Raw genomic sequence first — 23,945 nt, forward strand, 5'->3', positions numbered from 1 at the left:
GGTGTTGGGGCTTAATTATCAATTTAGTCTTTAATTATCCGAGCCCACCCAAACAGCAGTTTTCTCTGTCAGTTAACCCTCTGAGAGGTGGGGTGGTTCTTTGCCCACAGCGTATCTAATCACCGCTTTATTAAGTAAGTAACTAAGAGAATTGATAACAGTACACAAACAAGATGGCTTATTATAGCACTGACAAGAACAGGTAAGCATACAATTACACAAGAACACACTTAGTCTAATTATCTATCAAATCCTAAGTACAACAACTAAAATACAAGAACTGAACTTTATTCAGTTCAGGCCCAGTACCGGGAGCCTCCGCGGTCCACACAGTTAACCAGCCACTCAGTCTCTCCGTCTTTGTCTCTCTCTCTCCTTTCTGTCCACAAGCACCCTGACTTCCTTCCCTCTCGCAGTCCCACCTCAGTTCAGCCACACACAACACCCTACACACCAAGCTCAGATGCTCCCAGTCCCACACACACCCAGACACACAGTTTCTGTCAATCAAGAGCCCTTTATAGTGCACTCGGCACGCCAGGGCTCTGCACACGGCACGTGGCTGTGCGCACAGCGCTCTATTCCAGGGTCTCTTGAGGGTGGATCAGATAAAGGTTATCTGTTGACCTACTTAACATAAACTAAATGAGCCAAGCCCCGATTTCCACCATTAAGGGGGGCTATGGGGAATTTTGGGTGGCTATAGCCCACCGAGCACCACCCCTGCTGGCAGGGCACGTGGCTGCTCCACGCCACTGCAACCTAGATCTCTGGGCTCTGCCTCCCAGAGCTATTGGTTAAGCATTGTAGCTTGTGCCACAAGAAGCGTGAGTTTTTGGTAGTGACTTGCTGACACTTGTGATATGGAAACTTATGCCTGAAGAAGTCTCCCTCTGCCTGAAGAAGGGTGTTTGTGCCCAAAAGCTTGCAAAGATTTTTCCAACTTTTTAGCTGGTCTAATAAAAGATATTGCATCTACCCAAAGAACTTTGTCGCCTTTTGTTCTATGATGCATCCATTCTCCTTCTTTACAGAAAATACCTCACTAATCATTTTAAAACATGCCTTTCCTATTTGAAGCTCACAAGAACAATGCATGCTGTACAAGATGCTAACCCACCACTTTCATTAAATATCCTTTTGAGACACCTTTCACTTCTGAGGTTAGCATTTATATTTCCTATTTTGCTTAGTCTTCCTCAGCAAGTGTCACAACATGATTTTTTAAATTAAATTAAGGATCTGCTGAATTACATCCCTCACTGCCCAGCCATGGTCAAGATTTTATGGAGTTTCTGAGAATTGCATCTGCCCTGACAACATTATAGCCTTAATAATTTGGTAAGATTCAATATACATCCATAAAGCTATTCAATTGGCAAAGGGCTCTTAATTAGACCTGTGCAAAGCAGAAAGTATTTGTTTCGGGTTCAGCGATTCAGAGAAACAGTGATTTGATGTGGTGAATCACTGTCCCGATTTGATTCGGCCGAATCTGAAGATATTCGGCCATAGGCTATACAGGCAGGCAGTGCCGGTGGGAGCAGCTGGGGGAGCAGCCGGACAAGCCGTGGCTTGAGCCTGCAGGGGCTGGGGGGAATGATTGGGGAACTGGGGGAATGACTGGGAGCTGGGGAATCAAATCAGGAGGTGGCGAAAAGCCCCTGTTCGTTTTCTCAGCCCCGATCATTCCCCCAGCTCCCAATCATTTCCCCCCAGCTCCCGCGGCTTCTCTCAGAAGCTGCCAGCACTGAATGCTTCACCCCAGGGGGCAGCTGGGGGAGCAGCTGGATGAGCTGCGGCTTCTCCTGGGGCTGCCGGCTCAAGCTGTGGCTCCCTCAGCTGCTCCCGCTGGCACTGCCTAGTGCCTGTCTGTACAGTCTATGGCCGAATCTCTCCGAATCAATTCAGAGGCTTCCAATTTTATTCGGAAAGATTAAAGGGTCTCCTGATTCGATTCAGATTCGGAGATTTGGCCACACCAGGGGTTGTGAGAGGGTGAACACTGGACTCTACCCCTACTTTTTGCAACCCCATGGAGAAGTGGTAGTTATCTTAGCAGCAGTGAGTCACAGTGTCTGCTTGCTCTATTCTACCCTGCTTCTGTTCCATTCTGTTTTAAAGGAGAAAAAGAAGTCTCCTTTAAAACAAGGGCAGGCAATTATTTTGGGTGGAGGGCCACTTAATGAGTTTTGTTGAGCTGTCAAGGGCTGCACGGATAGCTCCGCCCCTTGGTGGTAACCCCACCTCCTGGTCACCATCTTGGGACCGGAAGTCCAACCCTAACCCCTGACCTTTGTCACTGGAAGTCCTGCCCCCTGGGAAATACTCCTTATTAAGAAAAATATTTTTGTCATGATTTGTGATTGCGAGCTGTATATAGAGGTGATTGCATAATAACTCAAAAATAAATTCTTAGTCATCTGTGTGTATGATAGGGTGTGGGGAGCATAGGGTATTTTGGGGGGTTGTCTATATGTTGGGGGTTGTGGGGACAGGGTGTGGTTGTGTGGGGTTTGTGGGGTGTAAGGGGACCCCCCATGGTGCAGCAGCAGCAGGCGGGGCACTCAGGGTGCAGACATCTGGTGGGGCGCGACTCCAGCCAGCACTGCACATCGCAGTAAGGGGTACAGCCTCCTCTTAGCCATCTGTATCACCAGGGCTTCCCACAACTCATGCACAGCCCCTACACTTGCTGGGCAGGGAAGCATAGGCAACACATAGGGTGAGGATGGGGGGGAAGGGGGCATGTGCCCCACCTAAAATTGGCTCTTGCTGGCCAGGGAGTGGGGAGCACCAGCCAGTGCACTCCCTGAGAAGTACTGGTGGCACCTCTGGTTTTTCGCTGGCATTTCTGGTGTGCCACTGGCACTTCTGCTGGTGGCAGCGATCGGCCGCTGGGGGCCACCAAAGCCTGGCAATCAGCAGCTGGTGCCCCACCAGAGCCCGGAGGCACCAATTGCCCATCCAGCAGGGGAGGGAAGCCCCACATGCTAGAGGCAGCTGCCTTCTCTGCCCCCGGCGGGGAAGGCAGCCAGCTCCAGTGACTGGGGCTGTGCAGTGATGTGCTGCACCGGCTGGAGCTGCACCCCACTGGGAACCTGCCTGCTGCTGCTGCGCCATGCGGGGAGCATGGGGGTCTCCACACCCCTCACCCTCCCTCACACATACTGCCCACCCAAGATCTATGCTGCCACTGCCCTTGTGGGTGCAGGCTCTGCGCTGCCACTAGCCCCAGCCCCAGCTGCATGGTCTGCTCAAGCCCAGCTGCAGCCCCAACGATGCAACTTCCCTACCTGCTGCCTGGAGCCAGCAGGAGACTGGGGAAGCGGAGCAGGCCTGTGGGGGCCGCAGCAGCATCTGCATGCTGGACAGACTGTGCCCTTCCACCCACAAGGGTGGGAACGAGGCCCAATAGGATATGTTTGGAGCTGTGAGTACATGTGGGTGCTTTCCTCCACCCTTGTGCATAGAATGGTTGGGTGGGGTGCAATTTGTTGGAGGGGCGCCACGGGCTGTATGAAAGTGCGTGGCAGGCCAGATCTGGCCTGCAGACCGCATTTTGCCCACCCCTACTTTAACAGAAGTGTGTAACAGAAGTGTGAATTAGATCCCGTGTTTCCCAACTATGGTCAAGATTTTATGGAGTTTCTGTGAATTCTGTTTGCCCTGATAACATTATAGCCTTAATCATTTGGTAAGGTGCAAATAGACATCCATAAAGCTACTCAATTGGCAAAGATCTACCTCACTCCTGCCTGGCTCCTGTTTCTGCCTCCCAGGGTTCTCCTTGCCTGCCATAAGGGGATGTTCTCAAAGGTAGGTGAGCCTATGGTGACCACTTTCCCTTTCTCTACTCACTTCCTCAAGCCCTACTTGCCTTAAGGGCTGAACTAATGGGCTCCTTCCACCCCTACAATCATGCCCATGACACACACAGATATCACCAGTTACTCTTATGAGGCACCTTGTCTCAGTACCATGTCTGCCCTCCTCAAGCCTCCAAGCCCATGTTGGAGTTTCAGCCTTCTCATCTTCTACCCTTTCTCTCTAGCTAGGCTCCTTTAGCCTAGGCCCACTGCCTGCGTCTTGGCTTATGAACTCCAGCTCATGTCTTACCCTCTCAGTTTCTGGGCCCCTGGCCCTGATTTTGCCCCTCTTGGTCTATGGATTTAGCCCTCTTGGCCCCAGGCCATGCCTGACTTAAGTCTTGTCCCAAGCAAGACTCTAACCTTATTGTGCCCCTGGGGCACCCCACTGTGGTCTTATTTGTCCCTTACAGCAACACCCAGTCAACTGGTTTAAAGCTTAAACAAAAAAAAGAATACAAGCACACTGGCTGCAACTAAAACCATCCCCACACTGGGACAAGCTTCTTTGCAAGCTATAAGCCCTTTAGTTGCAGCTCCTACAGCAGCTCCAGTGCCAGTCAGTTCACCTCCATCTTGCTCAAGGAACAATTTTCCCTGCTGCTTGCAGGGCCAGACTGCCCTCCAGCTTAAGCCCTGTCCTTTTTATCCAGTCTGACCTATTAGCTGGCCTGTGTACAGGGGCTGCTCATTAGACCCTGCCTGACGAGCTGTCTTTGCCTGAGCCAAAGCAATCCTCCCCTTATAGCACCCTTGCCAGTTTTGCTGGCTTTGTAGCCCTCTCCAAGTAACAGGGTGATGGTTCCATTACATTTCCCCACTTAAAATGAATGACTCAGTTTTGGAGGGTTGACTTGGGGGGGAAAGCTGAACATAGTATGAGAATAAATAAGGTATTCTTTTCATAAGTTTGTAATTCATTGAAAAATCTTGACTGAACTGATTAAAATTTCTGATGAATGAAAAACAAATTTAAAAAGCATCTTGCATCTTCCTTTAAAAAATAGCCACAACTTCACAGTACCTAAGATGCCTAATACAATGCCTAGTAGTTTAGTATGCCTTTGGGGGCTGAAGCTTATTCTTTTGACCATTTGGAACATTTGTATTTCATTCATGTCCTTCATTTAAAATGGACTTTTCCCACAAGATACCCTAGGAAATCCGTTTGTGCATTTCTACACAAAAGTCTTCCCTTTCATGCAGCCTTCAAAATGGCACAGGTGCTCAGTTACTATGAAGCTGATGACCACATAAATGCCTAGGAAGCGATAAGCAGACTCAAAAAGGCTGCAGAGAATGATGCATCTTAAATGCTGAAATTTTCCAGTTAAATTTTTTTTTTAAACTGGGTTTTCAGCTAAATTAAAATTTTCACTCAAAGTGTTTCCCATTCCCAAAAATCTTTGATTTCTTGTTGGAAACTGAAGATGTTTTTTTTTTCCCTGGGAAGTTCTTAACCATGTTTGACTATAGTTTTTTTTCCAACAAAAATAAAAATATTCTAAAGAAAAAAAGTGGTCCTTAGTAGTATCTATACTGGCCAGCACGTCACTATATTATCTACAAACTAAGATTAGGATCATTTGTTTATGGAGCATTTCAAGGCTTTCAAGAAACCTTGAAAAGAGAAACAAATATACATGTTAGTTTTCTCAGCTGGTTTTGCTCTTTAATTTTTGTGACACGTAACCTTCTATATATACAGGTTTAAGGATATATGTATACACATAAGCAAAACTATGAAATGGTATGTGTGCTTGTTACTAGCACGTCTTTTAGATGGCATACCTGGTTGTTTCAGCTTACTAAAGGTAAAGTTTCTAATAGCAAGAAATGGAAAAAAAAAGAAGGGAAAATGAACAGGGAGGGGAAAAAAGGAAAATGGGGAAGAGAAGAGGAGAAAAGAAATGAGCATGAACAGTCTCTGACAGTGGTGACACCTGTAATGATACAACCCCATAAACCCATGAATATTTGTAGAAATACTAAATCTCAGTTAGCAGCTACAAACAAACTTTCTACAAGATACTTGCAAGATATTAAACAATAGCCAGTATACTTCCATTAAGGTAGACATCTAGAAATGCACTTTCTGGTACTCTCTAGGGCAGGCTATGTTTCTTCTCTACATCTTTATAAGCCCCTATGTAAATTAACAGTGCAACAAAAACAGTAAATAATTAAAAACCCAAACCAGTAGCTCAAAAGTGGGTGGCTCACCCACACTCTTAGAAATCTCTCTGGGATGGGGTGGAGGGATGAAACTGCATATGATATCCTCTCCAAATTTTCTACTAATCATTCCACGATGGAACAGGCAAACTTTGCCTCCCTGCAGGTCAACCCATGGTTTTGCCCCATGGGCATCCTTCCCAACATTGCCAAATTCACTACACAGTTAGGGATAAGTGGCCCCCGCCTCCATGTTCCAGATATCCATCTGGAACATGTCTTTTATTATTCCCTAAACTTTGCAATATGCTAATAAAACACTGAAATGGAAGTTAAATGCAATGTTTACTATACTGAGCATTTACCTCACAGAGTCTAGTCGTACCATACCTACTCAGGCAAACCCTTTGACAAACATTTTTGTGGGGAAAGGTTGTCTGAGTAAGGATTTGGCTATCAGGCTCAGTGTCTTGGCTCTCTAAAACATTCACATTACAGTCATAAGAAAAGCTGCAGAAGCTTTGATTTTAGATAGCATAGCAAAAAAACTATAGCTAGAGATCATTGTAGCTAAAGATCATTTTATTAACTTTATTCTTTACTTGGTTTTGCTTTAAAGTGTCTGAGTAAAATCAGTCCAAAATAGTAGACTTGCACTAAGTCTGGGCCTCTAATTATTTATTTATTACTGCACTTTACATGGAAAAGCTATGTCCAACACTATACCAGATGTTTGTAAACATGATGAAAAGCACTGATAAAACACACATTTAATTCATACAGTGACTACTGGTAGCTGTTTAATGTTAAAACAGAAACACAGTGAAAGCATGACCTGCTGACTTGGTTACAGCAGCTCAAACTATTTACCTTACATGGGCAAAGACATCTACCATGCAAGAAAAAAAAAAGAGGAAGGCTTACACAAAATACAGCAGCAAATAACCACAAGGGTGATTACATGAGTGGATGGTTTTTTTTTATTGTTTTCTTAGTTTCCTTTTAGGCTGATCATTTAAAAAAAAACTTAGATTTTTTTCTTAGGAAAGCTCAAGGAATCTATCTGGGACCCAGGATTTGCAACTGGCTACTTGAGCTTTTATCATGCTTGCAATTAAACATCATAACTGCCAATTTGTTGAAATAAACGGAATACAACATAATTAAATAATCCTTGGAACACACAACAAATATTCACTCTACATCATGTAGCTGTCATTCAGACAAAAATGGGATTTGCAAGTTAACTATATCCTTTTAAGAAAATACTGATTCTGTTCACATTTACAGATCTATCTTGAGCCTTGCAAGCAGCATGCAACAGCCAAGAAGTGCAAGTTTTTTCCATTTTTCCAGCAAGGCACTGACTTAACCTTCAGAGTTAAAATTACTTACATTGGAAACACAGCATCATAAAAGGGAGGTAATAAAAAACATGCTATTTATACTAAAGGAGCAAGCATTTTTTTTCCTGCATGAATAATCTCTCTCCTTTCTTTTAAGTCTGTCGCACTGCATCCTAAATCTGGGCTTTGGCAGGTTAAATACATGTTCACCTCTATTTTCCCTTCTGTCCTCCCTCTAACTGATCTTGATCAAGAGCGAGATTAGAAGTAGATCAGAGACAGCCTGCACCTATCTGTCCACATTTTATCTGCTACTATACCTGCAGTAAGCAAAAGAGCAATGCAAAAAACATATTGCTAGGAATTCCTTGAGCTTGCAGTACTTGAATAAAGCCTTGTATCCACTGTGCACAACAGCTGTCCTTGGCATTTAACAAGCATTGGTTGTAATGTCTGGCTGCAACAAACCAGAGCAAATTTTCTCCCAGGTAGAGCTAACTTGGTCAGTGTGAAATCATTTCAACACCGACAGGAAGCTAGAAGCATTGTGGCTAAACTCATTCAGCCAGTTATCTTAATTTCTTTCTTGAACCTGGAAGCTACCCAGAAACATTATTTAAAAGTCCCTGTTCCAGGCAAGAGTTCCAGGTCCCAAGGGAGAAAGACCTCAGCTGCTCCAGAAAACTGTTGCACAAAACTTCTAAGCTATGTAGAGGCATCAAAATGTGTTGCTCTATAAGAGCATTGGTTTGTTCACATTAAACTACTGTAAAGACAGGCAACATAAATCATTGATGCATCTAATGCCCTTTACTACAGACAAGCACTTCTATTCATAATCTGTAAAGCGGATATATGCTTTTAGTTGTAATTACACGAAACATTTTGTAACGCTACTTAGGTTTAGATAACAGCTTTTTATTAATTTTGGCATTTCCCCAGTAAAGATGTCACTTTTCAGATAAATTCAGATAAAGAGCAGATGAGGAAAATATCTCTTAATCTCATCAATGTCCTTGTGCACAATACAAAATCCACGAGAAAGGAGAACCACTCAAAGCCCTGCAGATAAACCATGTGTCATCACTTAGTTTGGACATTATCAATTAGTGATAATGGAAGGTATTGTGGTGGGAGAAAACTCCCTGGGGTTCATTGTCTAGCTGCATAGGAACCAGACAACATGGGTAAAGTTTTACTGCAGTATATTTGCTCGAGCAATGACCATTAAGCCAGCAAAGAGGCAAAATGGCCCCCCCTAAAGGGTGGGGCAATCTTTTATACTTTTTACAACAAGACAAGACTACAGGGTTAACAAAAGAAATACTTGGGCGGTGCTTGACAAATCTTCATAACAGCATATTTCTATTAAGCTGAACTAGCACTTTTTAAAAGCTAAAAGTTAAGTAACAGTAACATTATGATACGTTAGCAAGAACTTGCAGTGGTAGATACTTCTTAAGGACACGATCACTGTACTTAGAACAATGGCTTCTTTGTCTTATCTTGTTCCTTGCTGTAGCTGATTTTACAGCACACAGACACAGATCCACTTGCTGCATTTTACTCAGAAAATGCTTAACACAGTTAAAATGATTACTTGACACAAGCAAAGGCTTAGCTATCATTTTGCCTTGTGGTCAGTGGCATTGCTAGGCCACAGGTCATGCCTTGTATTCAGCTGCAAAGCTAATACTTCTTAATAATCCAAATTATTGTTAACCTAACAGTATGCTATCAGAAAACTATTCTATTTCAGGGTAATAACAAACATGCTCACCACAGTATGACACTGACTGGGCTAAAAAGCTGGCCTGGTGAGAAAAACAGCACTCTGTTCTAATCACTTCTATCTAATTATATCAGCTCTGATATTGGCCTGATATATTTAGTATGCAAAGTGTTACATATTAATTGCATTAAGAATAGAATCAACTCTTTCAGAAATTCGAGCAGCTGAAGAGACTTGAGCTTTTTAACTTTAATTAAAATGAACTATTATTCATAAAGACAGAGGAATTCCTGCAAGGGCAGTCATAAAAAAAACTAGAACTCTTGGTTCCAAAATGATACCTTTCATTAGACCAACTGGGAAATAGCAAGAAAATTGTCCTTTTCTGCAAGATTTCGGGATCAAAGTCCCTTTGTCGGGCTCTGGGAAAAGTATAGATGGTACAAGATGGTAAAAAATCCCCATAGGTAGGAAATAAACTTCATTTGGTAGGAAATAAACTTCATTTTTGCACAAAGTACGCCCCTGTAAGGGCAGTCGAAATTTTGGATCTTCATCTTCAGACAGATGTATTGGTTCAACATTACTTTAAGTGTTTATTCAGTGACATGTATAACTAAATTATAACATAAGTGAAATGACAACCATTTAAACACCCGGGCTCGAGCCCAAGTTATTACAATTATGCTGGTTCGTAGGTTTAGTTATGAAGATAAGAAATGAGATCCTGTCTCTAAGGAAGAGATTCCCCAAACCCAAAATTCACATCTGCCCCCTCCTCAAATTCAAAGAACTGAACTATACAGCTCCTCTGTGAAAAAGTTGCCTTTCCTTTCATGAACTTTCCCCAAAACACCTGGAAAAGGAACTGGCTTTCACAGAGAAGGTTCTTTTCCAGGTGAATAATCCTTCAAAACAGTCTGACCAGATTTGTAACTGCACAGGCCTCTATGCTACTGACAACATACAACGTTTCAGACAAGCCTGAAACTGACTCTTGTCATGCTGATTTCTGGGGAGACATCATCAGTTTTTGGCTGAAACTGGGACAGAACTGGGCACTTACATAACCTGCTACAAGGCAAATGACATTTGCGTCTCGGCAATTTATTATTCACTTTGTACACCGGTCAAAAAGATTGAGCGGGGCTTTGTGCTGCAAGCAAGTACTAATGTCACAGGTCCAGGCTCTATCAAAGGTGCAAGTTGGTTATGCTCAGCTACTCCTGCACTTCATGCAAAGTAGCACAAAAGCAGAGGTACGAGGAGATGGAAGTGCACTAGAACACCAGTGCTACAGCTAATATAACAGTTTTGGTGAGCTGTTGAAGGCTGCAAGGGTACACCTCTTGTCCAACTGTTAAGCCCAGCCCCTTGGCAGGTGCCCCACCCTCTTGGCAGGTGCCCCACCCCCTGACTGCCATCTTAGGATCAGAAGTCCCACCCCAATCCCCTGACCTTTGCCACCGTAAGTCCCTCCCCTTGCCCCAGAAGTACACCTTTTGGGAAGTGGGGGGTATCCAACACCACAGGTGCGTCTGATACTGCCAGGTGCAAAAGCCTGAGCTATCTATGTACTTGGCCTTTGATGAAGACAGCTTGGCCTGAAAATGTACCTCACCTGTGAGCTGCCCTTCTGTTCTCTCCTGCCACATCTTGATCTTACTGGATAAGCAGAAGCCTCCCAATGTCACTGGGGCTACGCTTGTGGGGCCATGGATCTTTCCCACAGGGCTCCTGCCTCCCCTTTACCCGTCCACACACCAACCAGGTACTCCCAACATGAAAAATTGATTGTAAATCAAGGAAAAGAAATAAATTTCATACACCTGACACCCAACCAGGGTTGTCGCAATGTCTCAGTGTTCTTTTAAGGTCTCAGGGTGTGACCCTCTGTCGGATCAGATCTGCTTCGGCCATTCTGCCAGGTCTTATATAGTCCTTAACTCGTATTTAGTCAACAAGCAAGTCTGCTCCAGACAGGTCTTTCCCCATGAGCAAATGGTCCAACCGAAAAAATAAAGAAACAGTAATACAAAACATAATGCACTTGGACCCGCCAATCCTCTCATGTACGTGTGGGCTCCGATCCTGCCACGCTGGACCCTCTCTGCCTTCAGATCTGTCTGTCTCTCGACCACTTCTGGCTGCGGTGGGTACCCATCAGCTGTTCCAAGCTCTAGGCACCTTCTGCCAGGCACTCCTCTGAGTGCCTGGGTTTCACATGTGCTCTCCCTCTGGTGCAGACTGCCTACTGGGCGCTAGACCACAGACTTTCTGGACTGCAGACTCTCTGCAGCCCCGCTTCTGCTCCTAGGTGTCTCCCTGTTACACCAGCCTTCCTCTCTAGCCGGCGCCAAGCTTCCAGTTATACTAAACCTAGGAACCAGCATAATTGTAATAACCTGGGCTCGAGCCCTGGTGTTTAAGCGATTGTCATTTCACTTATGGTATAATTTAGTTATACATGAATAAACATTTAATGTTGAACCAATACTAGGAACAAGTAATTTTGTTATAATCCCAATATTACTTAATGTTGTACCATAATGAGAACACGGCCAGTAGGGCTAACCATACCTTGTCCTGTATCCACAGTTGCATCACAAGCAGGGCAAGGTGATCCTCCCCCCTCTACGCGACACTGGTCAGGACGCAGCTGGAGTACTGTGTCCAGTTCTGGGTGCCACACTTCAGGAGGGATGTGGACAGCATTGAGAGGGTCCAAAGGAGGGCCATTCACATGATCTGAGGACAGCAGGGCAGACCCTATGAGGACCTTAACCTGTTCAGCCTTAGCAAGAGAAGGCTGCGGGGGGACCTGGTGGCTATAAACTTACTAGGGGGGACCAGCGGGATTTGGGAGAGACCTTGTTCCCCCAAGCCCCTCCCGTAGTAACAAGGAATAACGGCCATAAGTTGCTAGAGAGTAAGTTTAGACTAGACATCTGAAGGCACTACTTCACAGTCAGGGCGGCTAGGATCTGGAACCAACTTCCACGGGAAGTGGTGATGGCTCCTCCCCTGGGGGTCTTTAAGAGGAGGCTTGATGTTTACCTAGCTGGGGTCATTTGAGCTCAGTTTTCTCTCCTGCCCAGGGCAGGGAGTCAAACTAGAAGATCTACAAGGTCCCTTCTGACCCTACATCTATGAATCTATGAATACCGGAAGCTGCAGCTGGTTTGCCTATGTGCAGTGAGCACACGCTTCTGAAGTGTGGCTGCTGTTGCGCCTGCTGCTTTTGCTGCTCCCCCGCCACTGATGAAGCTCCTGCCAGGAGATAAGAGGCACGATTGGCCCTTACCGGGTCCACTGGTTCTTCCCTGGTGCCCCAAGATGGGTTCCTGAGGTCTCCATGTCCTGTGTTTCTCGGAACACTGGGAGTCGATCTCTTGCCCCCCTCGCCACCATGTTGACTGCCCTGTTGAGCCACTATGTTGGTCCTAGAACCTCCTGCCCCCATCACATGGTCCCTGACATCAGAAGGTCCACCCTTTGACTGGGAAACACTGCCCCTCCACAGGGCCCACTGTCATGGTGCATGGCCTATCCCTGGAGCCCCAAAGTTTGCCCCCTAGGTCATGCCTGTGCCTCATGACCTATCAGGTAGTGAGGGGTTGTGACCCCTCTAACAACCTGGCCCATTGCCCTTGACCAATCAGTGGGGATTCCACGAGCATTGGACCTCCCTGAGAATAGCACCAAACCAACTGAGTGGAGGTCCACACCCATAAAATCTTTCAGAAGGTATCATTTTAACAGTTTATAGAAAAAAAATCATACTTAAAATAACACTTCTACTATATTTTAATTTTATTTTAAAAAAATAATTTTTGTCATGGTTTATGGTTGAGTAGTGTATATAGAAACAATTGTATAATAGCTTAAAATAATTGTATATTGAGCCCTGGTGTGGGGGGCAAGCAGAGCTTCCTGGCCCCTCAAGTGCTGCAAGTGGGAGAGGAACAAGGGGAGGAACACTCATGGACCCGGGGTCTGAGACAGCCTGAGCTCTCAGAAGCCCCTGGCTCCCCCTAGGAGGCAGCAGGAGCTCCTGCAACCAGTGCCTCTGGGCCAAGAGATAGCAGGTGCTGATGCCACTACACAGCTGCAGTGGGGCAGCCTTGCAGCCCTGTTCCTGAAGGCAGCACCTCCCACCTCAGCAGGTGAAGGGCTCAGGGGTTATCAGCGATGCTGGGTGAAGGCCAGGATCCCACTTGAGGCCTGGAGTGGAATGTTCTCTCCTAGTGACTTCAGTGGCACCCCCAACCCTGCTGCAGGCAGGGCCACATGGACATAGAATAGAAAATTAGGGTTGGAAGGGACCTCAGGAGGCCATCTAGTCCAACCCCCTGCTCAAAGCAAGCCCACCCCCAAATAAATCATCCCAGCCAAGGCTTGGTCTAGCCAGGTCTTAAAAAGCTCCAAAGATGGAAAGCCCGCAACACCTCTGGGTAACCTGGTCCAGTGTTTTACTACCCACCTAGTGAGAAAATTCTTCCTAATATGTAACCTAAACGTGCTTGCTGCAACTTGAGACCGTTGCTCCTTGTTCTGTCATCTGCCATCACTGAGAATAGCCTAGCTCCATCCTCTTTCGAACTTCCCGTCCGGTAGTTGAAGGCTGCTATTAAATCCCACCTCAGTCTTCTCTTCTCCAGACTAAATAAGCCGAGTTCCCTCAGCCTCACCTCATAAATCATGTCCCCCAGCCCCCTCACCATTTTTGTTGCCCTCTGCTGGACTCTCTCCAATTTGTCCACATCCTTTCTGTAGTGGGGGCCCAAAACTGAACACAGTTCTCCACATGTGGCCTCACCAGTGCTGAATAGAGGGGAATAATTAATTCCCTTGACTTGCTAGCAACATTCCTTTCAGGGGCCCAATTACATGAGAAATGCTACTTGTGTAAGCACCCTGAATGTATGGAACAGTTCCTTCTGTGGCCAGATAATGATTAGGGCTGGCTGGAAAACAAATTGACATGTCAAGAAAAATACTCAAGTTCTGAAATTTTCCATTTTATTCTAGAATAGGAGAGCTTTACTTTTTTGGATGGGGGGTGAAGAGAGAGAGAGAGAAAGTGTGCATAAGTGCATGCTATGTATGTAGAATATCTACATCTGCACCATTGAAACAATGGCTTGAGTATGGTCTCTCACATGCTAGGTGTACCCTCATCCCCGAGTTATTTTGGGACAAATAGTTGTTTCTCTTTCTTCCTCCCCTAAACTTATACCTAGAACTAGAGAAGGCTTCTCAGCCAGAATTTTGTCAAAAGCAAGATGTTTCTCCAAAAAGTTTCAGCTTTCTAAATGGAATTTTCTAGCAGGGAACATTTCATTAAAAAATTCTCCAAGCAGTTTTAGCAATAATAACTTCTATGGACTCCACCACCAAGTTCATACATCTTTCTCTAGACATCAGGTCCTGTTGCCTCTTGGTCTTTTTAATGGATTGTGCCTGCTGCATTTCAACACTCAGATCAAGCGAAACCTCTTCTCTCCCATATACTCCAATGTTACTGGTACTCCCATTTCATAAACACATCACAGAAATCAAACCTGCCAAAAATGCATAGTTGAGAGCTCCCTGCAGCTTCTGCTCCTCTTTAGATTGCTGATCATAAGATCTGGGAAGAATCCAAACAGAGGACTTACGATCAGTGGCCACAAGGTTTTGTGACAACTACGCTGCAGAGCCTTCCTTTCACTGTACTTGATCTCTCTCAACCTGATACATTGTGATTTGCAGTCAAGGACTCTGAGAGAGGACAGCAAAAAGGAAACAGAACATGCGGGTTTTATATTTTATTGACGAAAAGTGCAACTACTACAAGCTGGGTTGGTTTCTTTGGAGGGAAACCAAAAAGATAAATGCCAGCTGAGACATATTTAACCGGTTATATACAACTGTGCCATTAATTATTACTGAAAACTAATCAATGTAGTCAAAATCTTCTGGAATCCCAAAGCTTTTGTCAATTCTGTTCTCTTCAAATCCAAATTTCCGTTTGGCCCAAGATTTTACTGCAAAAATGTTATCTGTGAACAGAGTGAAGAAAAATGTAAGTTAGCAATCAGAAGAGGAGAGTACCATAATCCTTGCCACAGTAAACTTTTCATCATCTCTATTTGTTTCACCTTTGGAAGATCAAAAAACTGAGACTAGCCAACTTGCTTCATACCATTTAACAGGTAGGGATAAGAGAGGAAAGAAAAAGCCAAATACTTTTTCTGCTTTTAGGAGTAACTGAGCTCTGCTACAGATACTAAAGGGGCAATCAGGATCAGTAAGAGAGTGTACGTAAAAATAAAGCTACGCTCAAACTAAGTTGTTGATTACTTATGTCATTATATGTAATATGAAATTCTGCCCATATTTCATTTACCCTATCAAAAATATCACTTAAAAGATGAACCGAAGAGATCCTTAAAAAAAAAAAGAGCTTGGCTTGTGCCAGTTGTCATTTCAGCAGATTTTTCAAACTTCAGGAACAGTCAGATGTAATTAAAAACTACTGAAAACATATCAACAAGCATGAATAAGATGTCCTTCCCATCTCGGGTGCCTAGCAGTTTTCACAGTTGAAGTCATCATGTAATAATGGCCCTCTAGTTTTGTTAGGCGGAGAACTGAATGCATGCCTCTGAAATGAGCAGGTTGTAACTAAACCAGATGGACTGCACTGGTATAAACAAATAGTCTAGTACAGCCACACCAAAGAATCCATGAGAAGTCTATCCCACCTCTGCAACGTGCTGTTTTAAAAAAAACTCTCACTTAAAATGTCCTGAAAATACCTACTTTAAAGTTCCCAATGCAGTCTCCCATCTGTAATGTTTCAAAAGACCAGTGGTGCACTGTGTGATAACCAGTGAACCAATTTAAATACTGGCCTTATGGAAAATCACCCCAAATACACTGTCCCATTATTACCCCCTTGTTGAATTAAGTTTGCCAACATGAAGCTGAACAAATTCCTTTACACACAAAGAGTCTGCCAAACCACAGTCAGTAGTGTCTCATTGAACTTGAGCAAAGAATGACCAGAAACAAATAATACATTTTTGTAATATAGAACACCATTTTTGTTACAAATTTTTAAAAAGAACACATACCCATGTTTTCTCCTTTTGCAGCTCACTGGAGATTTTTCAAATATAGTATTAAGAAAGCAATTGTTGTCAAATATATTTGTCTTTAGCATAATAGTAGCATTTTACCTTTCAAAGAACGTTAAGCTAGTATTACAATAATTTGAGACAGTGTTCAATCAATTCTCTGCTGAAGTCATAATTGTTTTTTAGAACAAAGAAAAGACATTTCTACTCTTTTTGGGTTGTAGAACATATTTTAGTATAAAAGATGGAACAAATGAAATATACCAGGAAATGGGAAGGTTAAAAAATAGGTTAAAATAATTTCACAAGAACATCAGTGCAATGACCATCTTCAAAACTGTAACAGCATATAAACTGGAGGACAAAACAAGTGAAATTCTCTCAGCCAAAATAGTAACTTTATCATTCCAAAAACACTGGAATTCAGATGCAGAGCAACAACAAAATCTTTACAAAGCATTCTCAATAAAAAACAGACAGACAAATCTTTGGAAAATTTAAGGCAGGATAACAGTTAGAAAACAACTCATACAATTTTGGGGATATTCAGGGAAGTGTGACTGTGCCACTCTTACTACTAGCACCAGGGAAATTTGCTGACCTCAGGAGTTGAATTCAATTGCAAAAATTAGTTTAAGGCTTACACCACTTCTACTAAAAGAGGAAGTCTGCTGTGCGTTTTCATATAAAACAGGTCAGATTTTGAGTTATTTGTGAGAAACACTTCTATGAATCTACTTTAAAATCATAAGGAACTGCATCTGTACCAAACCATTTTTAGGGATTTTTCTTTCCTGCACTCCTACCACCCAGGCCAATCTTAGGTTAAAAATTAAATGTAATTAAGAACACCTTGTAGGTTACAAACCACCACTTTGAATTGATTTTTGCCTCAGCACTATAATTGGAAACTGTTTACCAATGTAAATGTATACTCACCAGTCCATCTGTTGGCTGCTTCCTTGGCTACTTTGTTTGCTTGACCTGAAAAAAAAAGAAAACATGTATGAACAAAGAACAGTCACTTAATGTAGCAGGCTCAAGGTGATGGGTTTTGTTTATACTGAAGAAGCCATTCCTCTATATTTTTAAGGCTCAGCCAAGCCCAAAAGTAGGTGTATGAAAAGTCACTGGCAAAGGAACACAGAAGATACTGTTTGAGGTGCCCTGAGTTTTTAAAAAATGAAACAATTCCAGTTGAATCTGTGCAAGACTCATGAACTGCCAAATAGGAGGACTGAGATTCCTGGCTTGGGACAGTGACAGAGATAACCATATCAGTTTGGAGAAAGCACTTGGCTTAAGTACTCTTACTTCTATAGCATCACAGGTGTGCATGACTCTTCATGGAAAAAGCACATAGCAACTGCAATAGTCTGTGGAAAATCTGAGTGCAGACTATGAAAGCTTACAAGAAGTCAGGTAGGAAGGTTCTTGGGGCTCCATCTAAGAATGTCTTTGATAACCTGGAGAGAGAATTATGTTTCTAGAGAACAAATGTTAAAACGAGAATTCAAAACCTTTAAAAAAAAAGGAATTCCACTTAGGAAAATATTTTACAGCTATTTTCATGAGACATCAATTGCTAAAAAAACCAGTCTGTTAAGTCTTCTTGCCCTCCTTGGAAAAAAACAGAATCAAATAGGTTAACTTGAGAATTTATCAGAATCATTATACTTCTTACACATACATACACTTTGAATATTCCTAGTAGGCTTGTCAGTACTTGCATAATATTCACTTACATTGGTCAGCATGAAACCATGCTGGACACACACACACACACACACACACACACACACACACACACACACAATCACACACAAACACACACACACAGAGTATTCATTGTCAAAGATTACACTGTGGGCAAGATTTATTTAATTATCTTGCCAAACACTCTGCTAGCACTCCGGAAGATTAGCGGTCAGTATTTCACCTTAGGTGCAGCAGTTAGTTTAGTAATTTGAGAAATGCCTACATCATAGCTAAGCTGTCTAAATTTTCTTTATAAAAGATGACCTAACAAAGGGGAAAAAAGGGATGTGTGCTCCTTTTGTTTAGGATATACAACTCAAGCCCAAAAGGTTAAAAAAAAATAGTAAGGAGAGGTTGTTTCATTTTGTTTTGTTTTGAAACTGGGAATTCAAGCCATGTCTGTCCTGAGAAACTGTAGTCTCCTTTGCATTGCCTTTGGTCCTAGAATTACCCATTCCTACATTTGTCCAGTTCCATCTGTGATAATGCCAGCACTGGCTGCATACAACAGAGAAATGATGATATCATAAGAGTATGAGAATAAAAGGTTAACAGTTAAAATGGGGAAAGATTTTTAGTCACACTGTTTATGAACTATCTGGCCTTTTTGTTTTGCTTTGATTTTTATTAAAGTCTATTCCAGGGATTGGGAACCTTTAAGAAGCAGCAGGCCGAAGCATCACAGCTAGGTCCTAATGCAGACCGCTGCTTGAGACCCAGTCATCTCAACAACCAAATGCTTTCGATTGTCCCATTGCCAAATTGCCACTAATGTCCCAGTTCTGTGGGCTGGATGGAGTCACTTGACAAGCTGGATCTTCTAGCTCTTGGGCTATTGGTTGGCAGCCCCTTGTCTATCCAACTTTAATTTTAAAGAAACATTCTATTTGTTAATGATTCAACAGCCCAACCCATTCAAATCAAGTATGCCAAGTAACAATCTGAGTGCAACTAAAAGCTTTCTTTTTTCTTGGAAAGGAGAGGCTCCCCAAATACTCCAAAATTATCAACAGCCGGGTGGTTAGGTCCTTCCCTGGGAACACCAGTCTATGTAGGAGTTTCTCTTGCCTTCCCTGTTATGTGAAAAAATTCAAGGTCTTGATTTAGATCAAACTTTTGAAATGTCAAATACTTTCATGGAATGGGAAGCCCATTCCCTGTCTGGCTCTAAACACAATATATGTGCTTTAAATCATCCAGTAAATCTCTCCAGCAAAAGTAGAATTGACATTCCTGATATTTCCTTGGCTTAAAACAAACAAACCCCAAACCAAAAACAAACAAAAAGCCACTAGCAAGATTTTAAATCTCCTGTCAGGCTCTCATTAGATATAAAGCAATGAAAAGGGAAACAAGCCAGTTTTTTGTTTGAATTCCTACTTGTCACTTGTAAGAGCTACTGCAGAAACAATGACCTAAACATATGCAAAAGTGACCTGCAAAGGTAACTTATTCCAACGTTAGTAAATACACTAAGGCATGTTGGAGAATCAGCCACCAGAACCAGTTAACTGTCAACTAAAAACATGAAAGAAGAAAATCAAAGAAAGAACCATACCAAATTCCCTTTCTTACCCTAACTATCTAAGCTTTCCTTTCCAGGACACATTTAGGACTTGACTAATTTGTAAATAGATAAAAGAAAATGTTCACAAGCAGGAAGCTCAAGATCTGGCCCTTCAGCATAGCAAAACAGTTACATTTGCTAAACAAGAGATGTCTAGCATCAGAGCAAGCTACCTGGTGAACACAGCAAGCAGGTTTCATGGATTTCTTAACAGAAACAATCGTACATCAGTGTTTCCTAACCAGTGTGTCGCAGCACAAAAGTGTGCTGTCAGAAATGAACAGCTGTGCCACAGAATTTTGCCATGGCAATGACCTACAATGGGTATGAGAATGGGGAATGCCTTAACAGGTGCGCCACAGAAAAAATTTATTAATGCAAGTGTGTCTTGCACTGGAAAAGGTTGGGAAACACTGTCATCGATCACAGAAAATCAACAGGCTTCCATGGAGATAGCTGCCAGTCACTCTGGAAAACTGCTGCCAGGTACGTGCAAAATAACTAAAACCCAACCTTTTCAGGTAAGCAACTTTCACAGTGTGAAATATAATTCAGCTTCATGAAACAATAGCTGCTGCAATACTGCTCACAAGCTAGCAACCCTTAGTTCAAGAATTCTTAAGAAAGAGCAAGTGCCCTCTAACTAGAGCACTGCAATTGGGATTCTGATAATAAGGTTTCTTTTGTATGTTGCAAGAGTGACATTAAATATAGACACAGCAACTATAAAAAGAATCATGAATCCTAATCCCCTATTCAAATAAGGAAATAGGGTATGTAACATTTTCTATTGTCCTGGCTTTAAGCTTTCTGCATTCGGAAGACTTGTTTCCTTCACCTCGAAAAAAATAATGGACCAAATTTGCTTTCTACACTAAACCTTTACACCTCTACAGTGCAGAAATTATACACTTGGCATTCAGAAAAACACAACTGCAAACCTCAAGGTCTAAAAACTCTTCCCAACATAATGGGGCAATCAAAGAGATCAGGGTAACAGCCCATATTTTATAGGTATACAAATGAGGTGGTGAGAGGTAGTTAGTCATGTTAAGTCCAAAGTTAGACAAAAGGCAATGGAGGGTGGCACTTTCTAGACTAACTCATGCAGAGGCATGAACTTTCACAGGTTGAACGAGTTAGTCTATAGCAGGGGTGAGCAAAATATGGCCCATACACCGAATCTAGCATGTGGAGGGACTTTGACTGGCCCATAGCAGATCTCTTGCTCCCATTTAGCTCATGTGCCATCTAGCCCATGGCATGTCCCGCCACTCCTGGGCACCTAGCAGGGCTGGGGTGACTCCGTGGCTGAACTCCATTTCCAGGCAGACCAGGCCCTGGCCCCATGGAAACTGGCAGGGTACCCATGCACACAGCCCCAGCCATAGCCGCGCCTGCTCCAGACCCACCCCGACCGAAGCAGACCAGCTGGGACCTGCACACACAGCCCTGGCCCCAGGCTGCCCTGCGCCCATTCCAGACCCACCCATCCACCCACAATGAGTGGTCCTGGCTGCAGCAGCAGCCAGGCAAAAACTATTGCTGGGTGTAGGGGAAAAGCGACCACCTTCCCCCTTGCCACTGATGAGCCCTTCTTGCTGCAGCTGCCCAGAGCCTGCACCTGGGCTGCCCTGTGGCTCCTCTCCACCACTGTCACCACAGGGCATCCTGAGCATGGGCTCCAGGCAGATGCAAGAAGGGCCCAGCAACGGTGAGGAGAAGGTGGCTACTTTTCCCCTGTGCCTAGCAGCAGCTTCTGCCCAGCCGCTGCTGCAGGGTGGGCCAGGGTCAGGGTCAGGGTCAGAGCTGTGCGCCTTGGTCCTGGCTGGTCCAGAGCTGGTCTGCTCCAGCTGAGGTGAGTACAAAGTGAGTACAGGACAAGCCAGTGCTGTGCGCTCAACTGCTGCTGGGCATTGATGGCAGTGTGGAGTTGCAAGGTCTGGGCTGCTGGTGTGCAGGCTCTGGGCTGCTGCGAGGGGGCAGGGTGCTGACCAGCCCATGACAGCTCCCTAAAACTGCCTATGTGGCACACAGTCCCGTGTACTTGCCCACCCTTGGTCTATAAGGTATGACTGCCTTGCCAAATGAGATGGTGCTAACTCGAGGTTAACCAGAATCATTTTAGAGGATAGTTTGCAACATTATTTTGCTAGTTTAACAGAACCTTTTTATCACTCTAAAAGGAATCTTCCATTTTAATCGGAGTGAAGAGCATTTCTTAAAAAAATATGTAGCTATGTATTACAAAGCTATTAGCAACCATAAATCGTAAACCACCCACATTTTCTGATGATTCCATTGTGCCCTCTAAGAGTCCTTTGCACTTTGTTACATTTCAGCTGACATAATAAAACATGTTGCAATACTTCTAAAGTTCACAAATGCCATAAACTCAAATTCAATGGACATAAATAGAATTTGTCATTTAAATGACATTAAAACAATTTACAGCAGCTATCTACATTGATAAATTTATCTTCACATAAGGAAATATCTCCTTTTAAGTGAAAGTGTAGATACAGTAGAAAATGTTACAGAAATGTTACCTTGTTGGGTCATAACCCTTAGCTTCAAGACATGGGCAGATGAACAAATTACACTGAGTTGCAATGAGGAGGTGAAGGGAGCAGGGTGGGCAGGGGTAACACTGTACTTCAACTGCTCCACAGTAACCTTTTCATACATTTACTTCTATTCCATGTTAAGTAGAAGTTAAAAAACGCCAGGTAACTTAGCCCTGTTCCTGGATACTTTGTGTTCTTAGGGCAACTTGTGCTATGTCACACAAGGTTAGGCCCTAGACTTTTGCAAGGGCAGTAGCAAGACTGCTAGTTCTTTACTATAAGTCGGTCTTTATGTAAGTTCCTGTAAATAAAGTGTTGCTTCCACATAGCAAATCACATCAAGATACTACCAGCAGGTCACTTGCGGCTTCGTACAAGAGCTATAATGCTCTGCCAATAGCTGTGGCGAGACAGCTAACACAGGACTCCACCATCTTGGTAGATGCATGGCATATACAGCATCTCTAGGCATGCTTCTTTTCCAGCCAAAAATAGCTTAGCTGCTTAAAACATGTACCCCAATTTTGGGAGGCTGATTTTGCTGGAAAAAGTATATGTTATATGTAAGAAAATATGGCAACAAAGTGTGTCTAAATGTATAAAATAGTGCTTCCCTCTTTCTATATGGTGAAGTATAGCAGCACTTGAGAAAAACCTATTGAGAAGCTAATATACCTCTCTGGTACTGTGCTTTAAAGAGCCTAAGATCTTTATCAGTTTACCTTTAAAGAAAGAAAAAGAAAAAGAAGGTTAGGTCTCATCAGCACAGGCTCCCATGCCCCTTATGAAAAGGGTCAGATTGCCAGATCTCATCTCTGGAAAAAAAAATGTCTGATAGATTTTGTCAGGGCCAGTAAGTAGCAAGATTTCTATAACCCACACTCAATGTACATAAAGAGAAAACCACAAATACTAGATTTGTGTACATACAAAAAAGTATATTTAGCTTAAATAATTTTATACTCAAAATCCCAGTATATAATTATTTGTTTTGTAACCAAGAATACACTTGTTCTATTACCCAAACATGAGCAGAAAAAAATAAAGCAAACAGGAACCAGTATGCTTATAAAGGAAAAGTGACCACACTGACTAAGGTCTGATCCAGTGCTAAGTGAGAGTCCTTTTTTTTTTTCCTTCAGAGGACAGAAAGGTTATTCACTTGCAAAATCCAATAACTGTATCTCCCCCCAGAGGCAATTACTGCTTCCAAAGACCATCAGTGTTTGCCTGAAGCTATTCCATATACTTTTCTTAAATATTTTTATTAGTTCCTTATGTTAGAAATACTGTAAAATGGCTCCCTCTTCCCTCAACCTTGCATACATGACACCAGTCAAAGGCAACCTTTCAAAGCTTTTATTCTGTTATACTGTATTTAGAGACCAGGCGTACAAGTGTTTCCTAATCTGTTTTTCTTGGTAGGTTATTGGTCCAGTCACAGTCTAGCATCTTGCTCATTTCAGTAAAGTTGACCCATAAAGGAGGAAAAATAATACCAGTGCAGTCTAGAGCAAAAGTACAGTACTGCTGTAAGACAGGACTTGCCCTACTAGGTTACTGGAGTCAAGTACACACAACACTTGGTGCTAGAGGTGCACATACATTGGTTCCATATTGGATCGGCACCAATATAGGAAAAATTGAGAATATCGGCAATCGGCTTTTTTTTGCCTGATGTGGCCAATTAATGCCCCCAGTGCATGCACACAGCTGCAGTACGCACACGGCCAAGAGTGCAGCCCAGTGGCTTGGAGAGCAGCATTGGCTAGTAAGTCTGTTGTGGTGGAAGGAGCTGGGGGGAGGG

The 23,945-nt window shown here is 43.2% G+C and overlaps 1 protein-coding gene across 3 annotated transcripts in view; it reads right to left on the reverse strand.

Moving 5' to 3' along the window:
• Positions 1-14,923: 14,923 nt before the first annotated feature.
• MND1 (meiotic nuclear divisions 1) overlaps positions 14,924-23,945 on the reverse strand; it is a 64,839-nt gene continuing 55,817 nt past the window's right edge. For 2 of the 3 annotated variants that reach the window (XM_014517741.2, XM_025198529.1), the window contains 2 exons: positions 17,186-17,230; positions 14,924-15,166 (listed from right to left, as the gene is read on the reverse strand). In XM_014517741.2, the coding sequence (XP_014373227.1) occupies positions 15,060-15,166; positions 17,186-17,230 (152 nt within the window). In that variant the 3' untranslated portion in view covers positions 14,924-15,059. Of the gene's footprint in view, positions 15,167-16,243; positions 16,269-17,185; positions 17,231-23,945 lie in introns of all 3 variants that reach the window. The other variant, XM_025198528.1, reaches the window with a different exon arrangement.

Source organism: Alligator sinensis, unplaced genomic scaffold (genome assembly GCF_000455745.1).
Source record: "Alligator sinensis unplaced genomic scaffold, ASM45574v1 scaffold169_1, whole genome shotgun sequence".
NCBI lineage: Eukaryota > Metazoa > Chordata > Crocodylia > Alligatoridae > Alligator > Alligator sinensis.